At 24.0% G+C, this 19,554-nt stretch overlaps 7 protein-coding genes across 7 annotated transcripts; 3 read left to right on the top strand and 4 right to left on the bottom strand.

Moving 5' to 3' along the window:
* Positions 1-211: 211 nt before the first annotated feature.
* SRAE_2000124200 (Hypothetical protein) lies at positions 212-2,050 on the bottom strand (the record flags this gene model as incomplete). The annotated part of the gene is made up of 2 exons (XM_024652170.1): positions 212-1,679; positions 1,728-2,050. 2 exons carry the CDS (start codon positions 2,048-2,050, stop codon positions 212-214), a joined length of 1,791 nt encoding a protein of 596 aa, XP_024505774.1.
* Positions 2,051-2,256: 206 nt separating this feature from the next.
* On the bottom strand, positions 2,257-2,802 carry SRAE_2000124100 (Protein lethal(2)essential for life; the record flags this gene model as incomplete). The annotated part of the gene is made up of 2 exons (XM_024652169.1): positions 2,257-2,418; positions 2,482-2,802. The coding sequence occupies 2 exons, from the start codon at positions 2,800-2,802 to the stop codon at positions 2,257-2,259; spliced, it is 483 nt and encodes a 160-aa protein (XP_024505773.1).
* Positions 2,803-4,013: 1,211 nt separating this feature from the next.
* Positions 4,014-11,769, top strand: SRAE_2000124000 (Bloom syndrome protein; the record flags this gene model as incomplete). Its single annotated transcript, XM_024652168.1, has 5 exons — positions 4,014-4,226; positions 4,271-4,456; positions 4,598-7,187; positions 9,890-10,618; positions 10,925-11,769. The coding sequence occupies 5 exons, from the start codon at positions 4,014-4,016 to the stop codon at positions 11,767-11,769; spliced, it is 4,563 nt and encodes a 1,520-aa protein (XP_024505772.1).
* A 552-nt stretch (positions 11,770-12,321) lies between these two features.
* SRAE_2000123900 (Bax inhibitor 1-related family-containing protein) lies at positions 12,322-13,143 on the top strand (the record flags this gene model as incomplete). Its single annotated transcript, XM_024652167.1, has 1 exon — positions 12,322-13,143. The coding sequence occupies one exon, from the start codon at positions 12,322-12,324 to the stop codon at positions 13,141-13,143; it is 822 nt and encodes a 273-aa protein (XP_024505771.1).
* Positions 13,144-13,426: 283 nt separating this feature from the next.
* On the top strand, positions 13,427-14,896 carry SRAE_2000123800 (Tyrosine-protein kinase Fps85D; the record flags this gene model as incomplete). Its single annotated transcript, XM_024652166.1, has 2 exons — positions 13,427-14,000; positions 14,040-14,896. The coding sequence occupies 2 exons, from the start codon at positions 13,427-13,429 to the stop codon at positions 14,894-14,896; spliced, it is 1,431 nt and encodes a 476-aa protein (XP_024505770.1).
* A 122-nt stretch (positions 14,897-15,018) lies between these two features.
* Positions 15,019-16,527, bottom strand: SRAE_2000123700 (Glycosyl transferase, family 14-containing protein; the record flags this gene model as incomplete). The annotated part of the gene is made up of 2 exons (XM_024652165.1): positions 15,019-16,020; positions 16,063-16,527. 2 exons carry the CDS (start codon positions 16,525-16,527, stop codon positions 15,019-15,021), a joined length of 1,467 nt encoding a protein of 488 aa, XP_024505769.1.
* A 322-nt stretch (positions 16,528-16,849) lies between these two features.
* On the bottom strand, positions 16,850-19,142 carry SRAE_2000123600 (cAMP and cAMP-inhibited cGMP 3',5'-cyclic phosphodiesterase 10A; the record flags this gene model as incomplete). The annotated part of the gene is made up of 2 exons (XM_024652164.1): positions 16,850-18,898; positions 18,948-19,142. The coding sequence occupies 2 exons, from the start codon at positions 19,140-19,142 to the stop codon at positions 16,850-16,852; spliced, it is 2,244 nt and encodes a 747-aa protein (XP_024505768.1).
* Between the last annotated feature and the right edge of the window lie 412 nt (positions 19,143-19,554).

The following is a 19,554-nucleotide window of genomic DNA, read 5'->3' as shown; positions in this document are numbered from 1 at the left end:
CATATCTAAAAAAAACTTTTTAGGTAAACAAAGTGAATAAAATTACTGGAAACTTTTCAGTAGAAAATAATAAAAATCTTTATATTTTTAATTACTAACAAAATAATGAATTTTTTTTATTAAATGTTATGCTTAATACTTTAATTGTTAAAAATTGGAATTATACATAAAATATATGAATTACTTTTAAATAATCAATTATTGTTACATCTTATTCTTTCTTATTATCATTTGTATCTCTTTCACTACTACAACTCTTTTTCATAACTTTTATCGCAATTTTTTTAATACTATCTCTGACACTTCTTTTCTTTTTCACAATATCTGTAGACTTCTGAAGAATTTTAGGATAGTTATCTTTTGATTTTTTAAGATTACTTTCTTTTTCTCTTTTCTCAATTAACTCTAAAGTTTTTGCCATGTTTTTTTTAAAATTAATGTTATCTTCAATGTTTTCTACCTCAGAAATTTTATCAACGGCCTTTACCAAAGATTTCTGACTTTGATTTATCCGCTGTTTAAGGTTTGCTTTTTTCTCATTATCCTCTATAGTTAACTTTTCTTTATTTGACTTTTCTTCGCTTTTTATCTTATTTTCTTTGCAATCATTACTTTGAAATTTTTCTTCCGCCTGTTTTTTTGATTTTCTTTTACTTATATTTTTTTCAGAATTTAATTGGAAGTTTTTCTTTTTTGATGATTTATCACTAACATCTTTAGGTTGTTTCTTATTAACTTTTTCAAAGGAACTATTTCTATTTTTTATTTTCACTTTTTTAGAATCAATTTTTTCGTTTCTTTTAGATTTGTTTTTTCTTTCACTATCTTTCTTCTTTTTTCTTGCTGAAGAAGATAAGCTGCTTCTTTTTATAGATTTTTTATCTTTATCTAAATTGTATTTGGGCACCCCTTTATTTGATTTTAATTTATTTCTACTTTTTCGTTCATCTATACTCTTAAAAGATTTTATTATTTTTAATTTCTCTTCAATCGTTTTAGTTTTATTATCAACAGAAAGATTATTAGAATTCTCCATTGGCACAAGTTTTTGATCTCTGTTTATATATTTTTTTTCTTGACTACTTTTATTAATTTGAAAATTCTGGTTAGTACCTGATTTTAATTTTGGTTTTTTTACTGTTGACAAAGTTGTTGGGGTAATACTACTAGAATGTTTACATTTCGATTTTTTAGTAGATTTCTTAATGTTATTACTTTTTAAAATGTCCGGTTCCACAGAACTCGTAACTAATTTCTTATTGTTTTCGTTAATATGTTGTTCACCCGAACGTCCATTTGATTTTTCTTTATCTAAATCATCTATCCTTTTATCTAAATTACTCTTCCTTGTGTTTTTAACTTCTATTTCCTTTTGACTTTTCTTTTTATTGTTATAAAAAGAACCTGGATCTTTTTTATTTTCTACAAATTCATTTCTTAAATTGTCTTTAATTACTGTTTGTGTTAATTCTTGTTCAACTACTTTTGTTTTTAAATTAGGGCAAACATTATTTTTCTCATCACTATGTTCTTTGCTACTGTTTTTAATTGGACCATTTGCGAATTTATCCTTTATTTCCTTACACGAATGTTTATCATGAGATATATTTTTCTTTTTTTCATAATTTTTAACTTCTTTTTGTTCTTTTTTTTCATTAAAACTGGCGATTCTTTTGTCTCTAGAAAACAAAATTATTATTAAATCTTAAAAAAAAAGAATAAATTACTTTTCCACATTTATATTGGTTAAATCTCGATTCGAAAACTTTGGGGAGTCATTAATAATTATTTTCACTTCCTTTTCTGATGTATCATTTAAACTTTTCTTTGATGAGAGTAACTCTGGATTGATCAATTTATCAAAATCCGATGTTTCAACATCAAATGAGACATAAGTTTCTAGCACCTTCCCTACATCTTTATTACTTCTATTTTTGATCCTTTTATTCATATAGGCGGGTCTTCTGGTGCAAGAAGAATACGAGAGGACTATTGCAGGTAGAAAGAATAAAATTACGACCAGTACTTCTGATGTCAGAAAAGAGAACATTGTAAAAAGGATGGGAAAAAAATTATTTTTCCACACATCCTATATAGTATCGCTATACTCAGAAATTTTAATATTACACACTGTATAAAATTCGAAGAAAACAATTTACGTAAAGATTTTTATTTAAAGGCTAACGAAATTAGTCCCATAAAATAAAAAAATATATAGATATAAATAATTTAATCAACATTATAAAATAATCTCACTTATTTTCTATATTCAATTGGGACAGTCTTGACATTCTTGTCCTCAATAGCCATCTTGTTACCTCCGACTGTGAGGACACCGTTCTTAGTAAGTTCACTTTTGACATTCTCCTCTGTGAGTCCTTTTGGGAGAGCATATTTACGGACGAAACTTCTTTGGATCTAAAAATTAAAAGGAATAGATTTTACCACAGTTAAATACTTAGAGGTATAAAGTAAACTTACGGTTCCGTATTTGTCAGTTTTCTCTTCATGTTTTCCTTCAACTTGGAGGTAGTTATCTCTAACGGTAACCTTCAATTCATTTGGTCCATAGTGAGATACATCCATTTTGACTCTGAATTCCTTGTCGTTATTTACTACCTCTGGACATGGTTCCATAAGTTCCATGTTGTTGGTGAGATTACGATCAACCATGTTGAGGGAGTTCATCATTTTACGCTCCAACATGTTCATCTCGTTGAAGAGGTTTGCTGGTCCACCGTATCCTAATGGACAAACAGAGAGAGGATCACGGACAAATGGAGTCATCCAACGGTCGTTCATGATTAAAAGACAGTAGAGTACAAGATAGAAAAATAGTTATTAACACAATAACCAAGATAACAAAAACTTCAAAAATAACTGTTTATATAGACGTAAACATGGTGATTTTAACTTATCAAACATTGTTAAGATTTTTCTAGAAACTCTGAAAATTAATGTTACTAAAGACACATTGTTTTTAATTAATATTTTGACTGATAGCCAAAGAGAGAAAACAGAAAAATTGTAAAATTGATTGTATACTTTAAACTTTTAAAGTTGAAACACTTAATCAATTTGATTTTGAGACTTTTAAAATGATAATGTTTTGATGACAAGATTCTTCTAGAATAAATTTCATCAAAAAAATAATTAATTTCTTAATATCTCAGCCCACAACAATCACCAATTTTCATGGTGATGAAATGGTTTGCAATTTTATAATCTATTATTGAAACACGAGGAATTTTTAAAAAAAAGAACTGAAAAATTAAACAAAAGAAACGTAATCGTTTTCAGTTGTAAGGGATACAAAATAAAAGTATCAACTTTTTAGAAAGATGAAAAGGAACATTGTCCACATTCGTGTACACAGTTGTCTGAAAGTTTTTAAAATATAATTTTGAAGTTTTTCAAATTTTTAACTTGATGTATTTACTTACTAAAGTGCATACAATTTTTGGATTGGAAACTTTAAAGGAGTTTTTTCTACAGATGTTTTTTTTTAGAATAAATTGATAGAAATTTGAATTTATTACACTTAATATGAGAGTGATGAAAACAACAAGATAATATAATTGATTATCATTTATATTACCGTATAAACTAAAACATTGTCTTGTTGGCAAAAAATTTTTCCTATTTATTCCTTTTTTTGTTAAAATATATCTATAATAAATTTTGAGTTGAAATAAATTATCAAGGGATTTTTGTTAAAAAAAACAAAGTGTTTGGTTATTAAATACCAAACAATTTTAGTGTAAAACAAATGGTAAGGTAGAAATAAAGTGGAACTTAATCAATTTTCTTTTTAAAAATTAACATGTTGTCAAGCATTAAAAATTCTGCATTATTTTATATCTACAATAAATAAATGGAAAAACTTTTTTTGACATCTTTAAATCTAAATCATTATTATTTTGTGTTTCTTTCCCATAAAATTAATAAAATTGAATATAAAATTTTCTATTTGGTAATTTCTACATTAGTTGTGTTATTTTTACTTTTAAATAATGAAAAAAGGCTCATCAAATGAAAATTTTTTGAAAGTAAAAAAAAGATACAAATTTGGAGATTTTACATTTATCAAGACAGATCCAAACTTTGTAGTACCAGATTATTTTCGAAATTATAATGATGAAAATCATAAACTAGATGTTAACGTAGATACCACAAATGTAAAAAATGAAATAGAAAATTTAAATTCCAATCATTTAATTGTAAATGTAAGTTTTGTCTTTTGGCAACAATTATAATTGTGCTTTTTTAGAACAACCAAAATTATATGGATAATAAATTTAATGCTCAAACTGTAGAAATGACTTCAAGAAGTTCTTCATTACTACAATCACAAAATGATATTATTCTTAAGAATATAAGTAACACGCCAACATCAAAACATGGTATAAAATCTACATTTGGAATTTTAAAAAATTCATCATTGAATTCTTTTGAGGTATGTTACAGAAATTTAAATACCTTATTGTAGATTCAATGTATTGTTAATTTAGTAAATTTTGTTATAATAAGATTTAACTATTGCTAATTAGTAAATATAACAATAAAACTATATATTATTACCGTAATTTTATTTTAGAAAAAGCATAGTATTGTTGAAAACATACCTTTTGCAACAAGCACCAAATTAATTGAAAATAATATGGAATCAAGACATTTTTCTGAAAATCAATCGTTTAAGATGCCGACAAATGTGGGAACTTTTCATTCTAAAGAGACTATTGTATCTTCAACATTTAAAGATTCAACAATTGACACAGCACCATATTTTATTTCAGAAAAAAGAAATTCTTACGTTGAAGTAATTAATGATTGTAGTGATTTTTCCGATGATCTGGATGTTAATGATTTTATAGTAAATAACGAAAATAACATTGACATTATTGATGATTCTGAAGACATTTCTGATGAAGGAACAGATTATGAACTGGATATCCGCGAAGACATGCATGGAAAATTTAGGGCATTTTTAGTTGATGATAGTGAAGAATTTCAAGATGAAACAAAATTTCTTTCAGAAGCTTTAATATCAAATATGTATAAATGTTTGCGAAATGTTTTTGGTCATGAGGATTTTAGACATGGACAAAAGGCTGCTATTACAGCATCTTTGTCGAATAAGGATGTTTTTATATTAATGCCTACCGGAGCAGGTAAGTCACTTTGTTACCAACTACCAGCAGCTATTGAACATGGATTGACGGTTGTTATATCTCCATTACGTGCTTTAATTAATGAACAATGTGATAAGATGAATAAACTTGGTATAAAAACTGAAAAGTTAACAAGTGATGTGAACCAATCAAATAGTGAAAAAATATACAAAAATCTTTTAAATATTGATGGAAAAATTAAGTTACTTTATTTGACTCCTGAAAAAATAGCTGGATCAACACGTCTCATAGATCTTTTAAAACAGCTTCAACAACAATCTAGATTATGTCGTTTTGTTATTGATGAAGCTCATTGTGTCTCTCAATGGGGACATGATTTTAGACCAGATTATACAAAACTTAAAACTCTCCGGGAAACATTCAACTGTCCACCAATACCAATAATGGCTTTAACAGCAACTGCTACACCTAAGATTGTTACTGATACTAAAAGATTATTAGGTATTGAGTCATCAAAATTATTTATTTCAACGTTTGTAAGACCAAACTTAAAGTATGATGTTGTAGAAAAGTCATTGAGTAATACAAAAAAATTGTTAGATAGTCTGTTTAAAAAGTACCCGATTGGTTCCGGTATTCTTTTTTGTTTTTCTAAAAATGATTGTAAAAATGTCAGTCAACTAGTTGAGAATCTTGGAGAAACTTCAGTTATTTATCACGCTGGACTTAGTAATAAAGAAAGAACAGAGTCACAAGAAGCTTGGATGTCAGGAAAAGTAAGAATTATCTGTGCAACTATTGCTTTTGGAATGGGTATTGATAAGCCTGATGTTCGATTTGTGATTCATATGACAATACCAAAGAGTGTGGAAAGTTATTATCAGGAAAGTGGCAGAGCTGGAAGAGATGGTTTACCTTCTTATTGTTGTATTCTATATAATTATACTGATTGTGTAAAATTAAGAAAATTTGTTGATGATCCTATTGATAATGAGAATGGTAGAAAAATATTAAAATCTGATGCAGTTAAAAAAATGCAGTATGCCAATATCAATGAAATGATAGCTTATTGTGAAGATGTTTCAGGATGTCAAAGAAAACTTCTCGTAGAACATTTTGGAGAAATTTACGATTCTGCTGATTGTAAGGCTAATCAAATTACTTGTTGTAAAAATTGTACAAATGATAAGAAAAAAAAGTATCATTTATACGATATAACAGTAATTACCTTGCTTATTCTCGAATCAATAAAATTAATGCCGTTAACTGTAAAACAACTATCTGAATGTTTAAGAGGCAAAACAAAAATTGAAAATAGCTTTAAGGGAAAAAAGATTTCAGAACTTCCAATATTTAATAAAACAAATTTTCTAACAGATACTGCTGCATGTCGATTAATTATTAAATTAATAACAGATAATTTAGCTTTTGAAAAAATTCAAGAAATTGTATGTGGAAAAAACAATAAAACATTTGTTGGATATGTAACGTTGAGTGAAGATGGTCAAAAATTTCTAACATCTAATCCCAAGACGAAAGTTTATATTCATATGCAACATATAAAATCTACAAATGAAAGTGATAATATTAACAAATTTATGGTTAAAGTTGATATAAAAGAAGCTGAAGCAGTAAAAGAAAAATTTAAAATTAAACACAAAGAAGTTTACCAATGTGCTAAATTTAAAATTCAATCATTAAGAAGTCAAATAGCTAAAGAAGAAAGAGTATTAGATCTTAGAGAGATTTTAAGTGATGAAGCTGTTGATCAAGTTGCAGCTCTTCTTCCAAGAACTAATAGTGAATTACTATCAATTGACAATATGACAAAGTCAAAAATTAGAAAATATGGTGGAAGAATAATGGCATCATTAAATGAATTTTGGAGATTAGTTGATAAAAATGACCATGTCAAAATGACAAGAGAATTGGATATGTTATTAACTGATAATAATCAATTAATTGAAAATTTTTATCAACAATCAAAAACTCACAATACAGGACATAATGTTCGTAGAGCATATAAATTTCCTTTTCAAAAGAGAAAAAATTCCAGTGGGTTAAAAAAGTGTAGTTCTTAAAAAAAAAACTTAAAAAAGAAAATCTAATTCATCTTCTACAAGGAATCGATGTTATAAAGAATTTTACCAATATAGTTCAATTTTAATTAAATTAATATACCTCAATTATTTATAAATTAATAAAAATCTGTTTAATATTAAAATAATATGTTTTATAAAATAACTAAAACTTTTTTAAATATTTGATATTATATATATGCATAATTTTTTTTAATCACAATGTTGATTTAAAAAATGTTTTTTACTAAAGCAACAAAAAAATAATTAAAAAACAACTTTTTTTGGAATTTGAATATGCTACTATATTCATTCGATAGCCCTTGAAATGGGATGAATTTTGAATATAATCAACAATATTTGAAAATTGAAATTTCAAAAGTTATAAGAATTCAAAGTTGAGAGGCGAAATTAGGGAATATTTTTTTGTAAATTTCAATTTCTATGATAATATTGTAAATTTTAAAAATAAATACTTTATTCTGGATCAATTTTTTACGAGAAATTCATTAAGCCTATTCACATCTTTATAGGACTTGTAAAAATAAAGTTATGGCAAGAAATATGTTTCAAAAAAAGTTTAAAGAATCTAGCAATAACTCAAGTTAATGGAGTCACAGGTTTATGAAATTTGTTGCGCTGTGCTTCTTTCGTGATTTAAGGTATACCCTACGTTGAAAAGATTTTAAAATTTTCAACCGTTCTTGAGATATGAAACTTGGTACTTTTTCGCGCGTAATCCATTGTCACCATTTTTTTTATCTCGAAAGTACTTAAAGATATAAAAAAATTTTGAAGGTAGACCCCATTTAAAAATTCATTTGAAGACGATTGCAAAAATCTGATTTTATTTATCATGATTTTGAAGCAAGATATGAACAGAGGCGGAAAATTTTCTAAAATATTCATTGTTCTCGACTTTTCAGTATCTCAGCAAATAATGACCCTATGAAGATAGGACTAGTTTCATTCGATTTCTATTCAAAAGTAGGTGTAGAATATTAATTTTCATAGCTGTAACATTATTATTTCCAGAGATATAAAAATTGGCTGAAAATTTTCTACATTTCTGAAGATACCTCTAAAAGTGTGAACAAAGAAAAACAACTTTTTTTGGAAATTGAATATGCTACTTTATTCATTCGATAGCCCTTGAAATAAGATGAATTTTGAATATAATCAACAATATTCTAAAATTGAAACTTCAGGAGTTATAGGGTTTCAAAGTTGAGAGGCGAAATTGTGGAATATTTTTTTTAAATCTTGACTTCCATGATAATATTGTAAATTTTAAAAATAAATACTTTATTCTAGATCACTTTTTTACGAGAAATTTATTAAGCCTACTCACATCTTTATAGAACTTCTAAAAATGAAGATATGATAAGAAAAATGTTTAAAAAAAAGTTTCGAGAATTTAGTGATAACTCAAATTTATGAAGTCACAGGTTCGTGAAATTTGTTGCGCTGTGCTTCTTTCGTGATTTAAGGCATACTTTACGTTGAAACAATTTTAAAATTTTCAAGGGTTCTTGAGATATGAAACCTGGTACTTTTTCGCGCGTAATCCATTGTCACCATTTTTTTATATCTCGAAAATGGTTAAAGGTATAAAAATATTTTTAAGGTCGACCCCATTTAAAAATTCATTTGAAGACGATTGCAAAAATTTGATTTTATTTATCATGATTTTGAAGCAAGATATGAACAAAGGCGGAAATTTTTCTAAAATATTCATTGTTCCCGACTTTTCAGTATCTCAGCGAATACTTATCTTATGAAGATGGGATTAGTTTCATTCGATTTCTATTCAAAAATTGGTCTAGTTAAGTTTTTTTTTATAGCTATAACAGTATTATTTTAATGGATTCAGAAATTGGCTAAAAATATTCTAGATTTCTGATTTTACCTTAAAATTTGTGAAAAGAAGCAACTTTTTTTAAAACTTGAATATGTCACTATAGTCATTCACAAGCCTTTGAAATAGGATAATTTTTTAAAATAATTAACAATGGTTTAATTATAGAATCACATATGTGTTAGAAAATTTTTTTTAAAAATTTGAATATTAAATAAATATATTTTTTTTAAAAATATAATAATAATTTTATATAAATATTAAACTAACATATTAAATAAATAAAAAAAAGTAAATAATATTAAAGTTTATTTTTAATAAAAATTTTATATAAAAATTTACTAGCATTTTTCTTAATTTTATTTCGAACTTTGTTTTTTTTTCATCAACTTTTAAATGCTCTTTATACTGTATATTTAATTTAATTTTTTTTTAATTTTTAAATACTTTTTTTTATTTTAATTGTTATTAATTTAGTACGTCATTGATTCTAAAAGAGATTCAAATTTTTTTCTCTTAAAAATTGTCATAAATTTTTATACAATTACATATTTTTTGAATAAAAAGATTTATCTAAAGGTAATGTTAGCAAATTTTTGATAGTATATTCAAATTTTAAAATAAAAGAAAAAAACAAGTATTTTTTTAAATTTTTAATGCTTATATAAAATTAAAAATAATAAAAAAAATATAAGCATAAATTAAAATAAATTTTTTTTTAATATTTTATTTTTTATCAATGTTTGACTATATTTTTTTACTTTTTTTTTTGGATATTTCCAAAATTCAAGTGGAATCTTATTTTAGATATAATATTGTAGGTGATGTTCGAGATGTATATAATGTAACTGAAAGTAATTATAAGATAAATGAAATGGCAACAAATTTACCAAGATACAATGAATCATTAAAAATTCCAAGTCATGTTTTAATTAAAAGTAAACAAATTTTGTACATTGATTTTGAAAGTTATCAAAATATAATTAATGGATCAAAATACAATCTTAATTTACAATTGCATTTAAACAATATTTCAAATCCCAATAGAATTGTTGTTTCACCTTTTATAATGAGAAAATTTATTGATTTTACAATAAAAAGTTGTGAATTTGGACTTATTTTTATGGATGTTACTATTAATCATTATAAAATTATTACTTCAAATCAACGAATAACTATTGATTATGGTATTTTAATATTATTAAAAACAGCTACTAATAAAATATATTATACAACAATTCCATATTTTGATAATATATTTTTTCTTTATTTGTGTCCATACAAAAAATATATCAGAGAATATTCAAATATTCATTACATTCCAGAGGAATATATTGTAGAAAATGGAATATTATATCCTGAAGACAAAGAACAATCTCATTTATTTATACCAATATTTCCAAAAACAAAAAACGATAATTTTTTTGCTTGTGGAACTCTACAACAACCAACACTTCCTGATATCACTTTAGGTTTTAAAATAAAAAATAATCTAAATGATGTAATGATTGAAAGAAATGGAGCAATTGTGGAAGAAACAACAGAAGATTGTATGGATTCATATGACAAATTTGAAATTGCATATATTTATTTAAATGAAACTTCACAATTATTAAATAAAAATATTTTTATAAGTAAAAATTATAGTAATAATATATATTACAACCAAAAAATATATGTGTATAATATAAAAGAATTTAATACAACTATTTTTAAAGAACCAATAAATAAAAGTCGAAAATTTATTACACCAAAATGTTTGATAAAAACTAAAGAAAAAAACTTTTTCATAATTCCATATATTGATGAAATGGAAATTATCATACGAAAAAATACAAGATATTTGTTTATTAAAGATATTATTTCAAAAAAAAATATTTCTGCTAAATGTGTAAGTGAAGTTACTAATAATAATAATGTAAAGTATAAAGAATATTATTCTAAGGCAACAAAAATTTTAATAGGAAAAAAGGATTACCTAAAAAACGAAAATTTTGAATCTTTGATTTTATTTAAAGATAAAATTGATACATATGGAGAATATACTTGTAATATTGTTGATAAAGTAAAATCATTAAATAAAGAAAATATACAAATAAAAACTGTTTATTTTTTGCCACAAAATTATATGGAAATTTTATTACCACCTTCTGAAATTGCACATAATCAAAATTCATCACCATATTGTAAAAGATTTTACCCTAATATTGGTGAATTATTTGGAATTGAAATTATAAATGGTAAAAGAGAAACAATAAAACTTTCTGAAATATTATATTCTACAGAAAACTTTGAAATAACAACAAATAATGTATATTTTAATAATTCGTATCTTGATTACAAGACAACTATTATTTGTAAATACAAAACTATTGCTGATACATTCTTTTTGACTATACAAAAATTTTCACTTCTTGGTGATTTAAAAGTTAATAATGTTACATTTAATAATAAGCTAAATATGCTTTATCCAGGTATAAATATATCAGAATATTATCCAAAAACTAAATTAAAAGAACCTAAAGATATTAATACTACATTAGAAGAACGTTCAAAATCATTTTTTCTTGTTCCATTGATTATTTTAGCAATAATAACTCTCATTGTTATTCTACTTTTAATAATTTTAGTCATTAATCAAATAATAAAAACTAAAAAAATAGATGAATCTACTCAACCTGGAATAATCAATGATAAATAAATAAATAAAAAATGATATAATACTTATAATTATCTAATATTTATAACAATATATTTACTATAAAATTTATATACTTAAAATATAAAGACTAAAACAAAATAATTATGATATTTATATTTTAGAATTATCTTTTTAAAAAATAGTTTTTTAAATTTGTTTAAATCAAAAAAGTTTATTCGTATGTTATTGAAAATTTCATTTTTTTTTTTACTTAAAAATGGCAGTTATATTTTATTTATTCTACCACAAAACATGTATTATTAATGTTTGAATTATAAAAATTAAATATTTCTATTAATGAAACATAAGAAAAGTATTTAAAAAATTATTATTTTTGGCAACAAAAATTTAAACATAAAATATGCAAATTATATATTTTAAATTATATATTCAAAATATCAATTAAATTTTTAAAAAAATATAATTTAATGTATTTATTAATTTTTTTATAAAAATGTACATTATTGTAATTTTTTGTTTTATGTTTTTCTTTTATATAAAACAAATTTTTTAATGCTTTAAATTAATGATTATTTCTATTTTTTTTTAAAAATGTATGGAAACGATAAAAAAATTCCGCCATATCCTCACAATCAAAACCCACCACAATATGAAACTCCTGGCGGAGGTGATTTAAAAATACAAGTAGATAACAATCAACAACCAAATGTAGCATTTTTTATAATTCAATTTGAAGATCCTATTGTAAGAAAAAAATTTGTTGGGAAAGTTTTATTTACTGTTGCTGTAATGATATCAGTAGTCGCAACTATTACTGGTTTATCATATATTCCATTTTTTCGAGACTTTCTAAACGATGAAGAAAATAGAAAAACGAATCTTTTTATTTTAATAGGATTATTATTAGCATGGTATATAATAGCTTTTGTAACACTTCTTGTTCGATGTGTTCGGAAAATATATCCACTTAACATTATAATGTTGACATTAAATGCCGTTTTAATGGGTTTTGTAATTGCAATCTTAACAGCTTATGTTCCCCCAATAGTTGTAATTAAAGCTGCATGTGAAACGTTTTTAATTTTAACAATTGTAGCTGTTTTGGCAAGATATACAAGAATTGATGCAACAGGTTTTGGATTTATGTGGAAGTTTTTCCTTATTAGTACAATTATATCATGTATATCATTTGTTATAATATATTTTTATGGTGGTACTTCACTACTTGCTAATATTTTATCAACAGTCATGGTATTTATTTATTCAATTTATATTTTTATTGACTTACAACTTATAATGGGTGGAAAAAGAAATGCTATTTCTCCAGATGAACCTGTTTATGCATCTATTATGTTATTTGTAGATATTATGCTATTATTTATGGTAATTTTTGGTATATATGCTCAAAGTTAGAAACTAATAATTTAATTTAAAAAAAAACTATTTAATTTTAATGATTTTTTATCTGAAATATTTGTTTATCAAATTTTCTATGATATAGGTCTAGATAATATTTCACGAATTTATATTCAAATTAATTAACTAATTTGCCATCTTTGTAATAATTTCAATTTAATTAAAACACAAATTTTACTATTATTAATAATCTCTAATGTTGTAAAAAAAAATAAATATTATTTGAATTTTTAAAATTAATATTAGAAAAATATTTCTATAATTAAAAAATCTTTTAATAATGCTTCGAAAAAATAATTTATCAGTTAAATCAGTAAAAAATGCTAATTCAAAAAAAAAAAATTCAAGACATAAACAACAACAACAAGCTCAAAATGAAAGTGCACCAGTAAAATCAGTGGTAACAGGACATTCAGTAGATAAGAATGCAACACCTGTTGTTCAATCAAATCAAAATAATGATGTTAAAATTGATCCAGAAAGTCAATGGGATGCTTATATGGAAAATTCAATTACATGTTATCATGCAAAAATACCAATTGAAGATATGGAAGACTTATTAAAAATGAATGGAGATTTTTTATTAAGAAGAGCAGAAAATAATGGAAAAACAGAATTTGTATTTACTGTTTATAAAGATAAACAATTACATGATATTGTTTTAAATCGTTCATCAGAAGGTTGTTATATTATAAAAGGAACTGCATTTAGTAGACCTGAAGAGTTGATAGATCATTATATAATTAGTCATATTCCAGTAGATGGCAAATCATTATTTTTTGTAAAAGGTATTGAAAGACGCTCATATTATTTAAATCCAGAAAATATAGAAATTAAACAAAAAATTGGAGAAGGTTAGTTTTATAATTTGTAAAATAAAATATTTTTTGTAGGAGCTTTTGGAGAAGTCAATGAAGGTGTTATGAAACGTTTTGATACAACTGCTATTAAGGTAGCTGTAAAAAATCTTAAAGGTTTTTCTTCAAAACAAGATCGTGATGATTTTATGGAGGAATTTAGATTTATGAATCGTTTTGAACATGAAAATATTGTAAAAATTTATGGTATTACTACTCAGGGTACGGTAATGATGATGGTTTTAGAAATGTGTTATGGTGGCTCATTAAATTCATATTTAAAAAAAAATCCTTTACCATATAAACATCTTATTAAATATTGTATTGATGCTGCTAGAGGAATGTGTTATTTATCAACACGTAATGTTATTCATCGTGATATTGCAGCAAGAAATTGTTTGCTTGGTGGTAATGATGAAGTTAAAATTAGTGATTTTGGATTATCTGTCATATCAAAAAATCCTGTAAAAGCTGGTAAAAATCAAAAAATTGCAATTCGCTGGTGTGCACCTGAAACAATTTCAACTGGATTTTTTGAAATGAAAACAGATGTATGGTCATTTGGTATTTTAATATGGGAAATTTTTAATCATTGTAAAGCTGATCCATATTCAGGAAAAACTAATGCTGAAGTTAAAAGAGATTTATTGAATAATACTCAATCATTGCTTCTTCCAAGAGATGCTCCATCAAATGTTTTAAAATGTTATACATATTGTTTATTTAAAGAAGCTGCATTTAGACCTAATTTTATAGAGATATTAAAATTTTTATCTCCACGAGAAAGACCACCAGTTCCAAGTGACATGAAAAAATGTATTCCTTCAAAACCATCAAATGTAGATTCTAAAACTCAAAATATTGTTTCAAAAGGAAAACAACCAGGTTGTTAATTAAAAAAAAATATAGTAAAACAGAAATTTTTAATACTCACAAGATAACAGATTTAAAATATATTTGAAAATAGCTAATAAACATAATTCATAAAAAAAATATTTTTTAGTATTTTTTCTTTTTATAAACGCCAATCATCAAGAATTATATCATTATCACATAAAGATTCATCATTTGAACATGTGTTTGATAATTTACACTTTCTCCATTTAACATGAGGTGTTCCTTTGTAGTATTCTTCTAAAATATCATTACTCTCATTAGCATATCTTTTATTCCACAAAATTTCACTCCAACATTTAACAGCACCTGCATCATATTCAGTCATTAATTTATTAATAAATAAATGAGGATAATAATTTAATTTATAAAAATCTTCCATACCATGAATACATATACCATGCCTAATTAATCCACTTTTACATACTCTTTTTGTTCTCCAAACACTTTTTCGTGTTATATATTCAACTCTTTTTCCATAATTTGTACAATAATTTGGCATACCACCAGGAAAATTTATATTTTCATCAGATAATATTGTAGACCAAAACATTTCATCAATTCCATGTTTAGGGTAATCTAATTCATGAAGTAATGTTGTTAAATTTAATTCATGAAACATATAATCAACATCAATTCTTGATAATGTTACTTCACTGAATCCTTTGACAAAATTTAACCAAAATGGATATCCATATTCATTGTAATTTTTGGAATAATTTTTAAAAATATTTAAATTTGTAAATGACCAATCATTAAATGTATCAATTCTTTCTAAATATCCTGGAACCATTTGAAAATCACTTGCTCCATTATAAATTTTTAAAATTTTTATTAATTGTAAATTTGTTTTTAATGGAAAATCATGATTTTGTAAAAGAAATACATAATTCCATTTTTTTGATATTAAATATTGTAGACATTCTAAATGACCATTGGCATAATTTCTTCCATTACTATCAAAAGGAAGTACTTTTTTCATAATATAAACATTTTCAAAACATGAACCTAATTTTATTAATTGTTTATTAAAAAGTTTTTTTGCTTTAGAATCTATGATAAAACAATAATGATTATATATTGAGTATGAGAGTGATAATTGTAGTTCTAGTTGATAATAATTCTATAAAAATAATTTATTATAAATATTTTTTATATATTTTACCTTAAATACAATAACTGAATATGCTAATGGAAAAGTTTCTTCTTCTTTTGTTAGATGTTGTTTAGTAGGAAAAAAATGTCTTCGTTTAATTGCATTACATGACATTTTTAGTGTTTCATCTTGTTTATCTTTAAATTTTTTTCTCTGAAATCCATATTTTCTTGCAACTATACCATTTTTCTTTTTTCCATACAATGAACATTCTATATCTTCTGTACCAGGTATAGGTGTAAAAAATGGTTCATTAGACAATAAATATTCATTTTCATAACTTTCTTTACTTTCACTTTTTATAACATTATATATCTCATTAGAATTTTTTTCAATAATCTTATCATATTCAATATTAGAATATTGTAATAAATTATTAATGGTAGTAAATAAATTATATATGATTATAATAAAAATAAGAATGAAAAAAATTTTTTTCAAAAAATAATAACAGTTAATTTGTCTTGGGCACATTTATAAAATATTATCTAACAAATATCATATTCTAAAGAAAAACTTTAAAATAACAATTTTGTTATAAAATTATTTTTTCATGATAAATATATTGGAAACAAATTTATTTAATTTATTAAAATCCTATTATATTAAATATTATCCTCTATTATTTTAAAACAATATAATATTATATCATTTATAAACATAATCAATTTATAAATGTTTTAACTATATATTATAAAAAGATTGTTTATATACATATATAAAAATTTTGTTTATATTAAAATAATATATTAAAAATTATAATTTTATTTATAAAAGAAAATATAAATTATATATTTTAACTTTTTTCATCTACCTTCTTTTTATTTTTGTAATCATTTGCTAAACTTTCCCATTTTGATGTATTAAATAGTGCATTGTCCTTTAAATGCTTACATTCGGGTATTATTTTAGCAAGTAATTCATAACATGGTAAACAAATTCCTCTCATAAATCCTACTTGCATTTCTGGTAACTCTCCCGATTTATCTCTATCCATCATAGCAATTGGTTCACGACCATTCATTTTTTCGGCATCACCTTGTTCATAAAATTCTTCAAAAATTACTTTAACAGTTTCTGATTGTACTTGCCATGGTTTGGCTGAAGCAATTAAATCACATCCAGTCATTATAATTGCCTGCCCCAAACCACGACAATCATTATTATTCCAATTAAATTTTTCATTTTCAATTATAATACTTAATTTAGCTTTATTAGAAAAAAATAATGCTAAATCAGTAGCTAAGATACAATGTTTTATTAAACCTAATGCTTCTTTATATTGTTCAGTATTTAGATAACGTAAAACATTATGTCCTTCTTGTTGTAAAATTGTTATAGTTTGATTAAAATGATGATGTTCCATGACTGATGTTGAATATATAGCTGCTAATGGGGTACTCATTGTTTTCATATATGCATTATTTTTACCACGATGATCAAGATCATGACATATAGCAGCAATATACATAGCTAAAGCTTCATGTGGTTGAAATATATTTGTAGAATAAAGTAAAAAAAATAAACTATGAGCAACAGTAAATCCATGTTGCCAATTATGATAAGGAACTTTTCGATAATTTTTACGTACTGTTAAAGTAAATCTTATCAAATCATCTGGATCAAAACGAATTCTTCCACCAAATAATCTTTGAAACATTTTTATTGCGAAGACTGGTTTTTCTAATTCAGATAATGTCATACTATTAAAATCAAAATTTAATATTTCTGATGGTATTTCTTCTATAGTTTCTTGATATTTTTTAACTTTTGAAACTTCTTCTTTATTACAAGATGAATGGTATGTCAAAACTTCTAATGCTACTCTATATTTTTGTTCTTCTTTTCTTATTTTATCATATAATTTTGCATGATGTAATGCTAATCCACAATATATTGCAAAAGTTTCAAAAGCATCAGCATCATCATTTGTAAATTCTCCTGTACGTTTATTAACCATTTGGACAACTCCAATCACAGTTCTTCTTATAAAAATTGGCATACATAAAATATTTTTTGTTTGATAACCTGTTTTACAATCAACTTCAGGATTAAATCTTTCATCTTTATATGCATCAGGTATATTTAAACCTTTACCAGTTTGTGCAACTGTTCCAGCAATACCTTTACCAATAGGAAATCTTATCTCTTTTTGTCCATGATTTTCTAAACTTTCAACTTCCTCTGATTGTACACCAACATCAAAAATTCTTGCATAAAGTTCTTTTGATTTTGAGTCAACTAAAAAAAGTGAAGCTCTATCTGCATCAACAAGACGTTGAGCAAAATTCATAATTTTTATAATTAATGTATCCATTGAAGCAACTTCTTGAAAAATTGATTTTACTACTTCTAATAAAAATTTTGTTAATTTTCTATTTTTTTCAATAAGTTCTATAGAATCTTGTGAACTTGTTGTTGACATAGAAGATTCAATACCACTTTTAATTTTTTCTTTATTATTTCCTTTACCAAAATAAAAAAGTGAACCAAATAAAGCTCCAAAAATATTTGCTAAACGAACATCTTTATCATTAAAATTATTTCCAAAAAAATAGATATCAGCTAAGTGTGCTTCTTTTATTTCATTACAATCAAAAACTTGTAATACATAACTTGCTGCAGCATAACTTTTTTTAACTTTTTTTATTTTTTTAAGTCTTATTTCATTTTCTTCTTTTGTTACCCTATAACTATTACCATCTTCTTCATTATGAACAACTAATTCAACAGCTTCAGCAGAGGTACATTCCTGTGCACATATTACAGCTAATTCATACATTAAATTTATTTGTTGTGATGCATTTTCAACTAAAAAATTTCTACATTTACCTATATCTTCGGGCTAAAAAAAATATTAATAAAAAAAAAGATTTTTTTAAATATTAACTTACATTCCATGCTCCACCAATTTTTAGATTAGAATTAGAAATTGTTAGACTACCCTGTCTACGGTTTCTCATTGTTGTTCTCCTATGAACCCATCGTTCAAATGTTTGCCTAGTAATAGAAGCACTGCAAACATAATTTTCTAAGAATGAAGGATTACTTTTAAGATACAACGATACGTCTTCTGGTTTTAGTTCCATTTAAAAAAAAAAAAAATTTTAATATTTAGTTTAAAACTAAAAATAAATTTTCTTTATGGAACTTAAAATAATAAAAATTATTATTTATATAAAACGGTGTAAAATATATTTTGATATGATTATATTTAATAAGTATATGGTTTCAAAGAAATTAAAATAGATGCTTATATTGAAGATGAGAAATCTTATGTTTATATATTTTATTACGTTAAAAGACTATGTCATAATTAAGAAGACTTAAAAATTAAATCGGATTCATTTTAGTATATCTATATATTGATAAATTAATATAATATTATATTTGACGTATAAATCTTATATAATTATTTGAAATAATAAATTGTCCTATTACTAAGCTAAAATAATATAGAATTGTACTAGAAAAAATTAATTGTAATAATTGAAAAAGATT

The sequence above is a fragment of the Strongyloides ratti genome (genome assembly GCF_001040885.1).
Source record: "Strongyloides ratti genome assembly S_ratti_ED321, chromosome : 2".
NCBI lineage: Eukaryota > Metazoa > Nematoda > Chromadorea > Rhabditida > Strongyloididae > Strongyloides > Strongyloides ratti.
The sequence above is the reverse complement of the archived record's forward strand: the minus strand, read 5'-3'. Positions and strand labels throughout refer to the sequence as shown.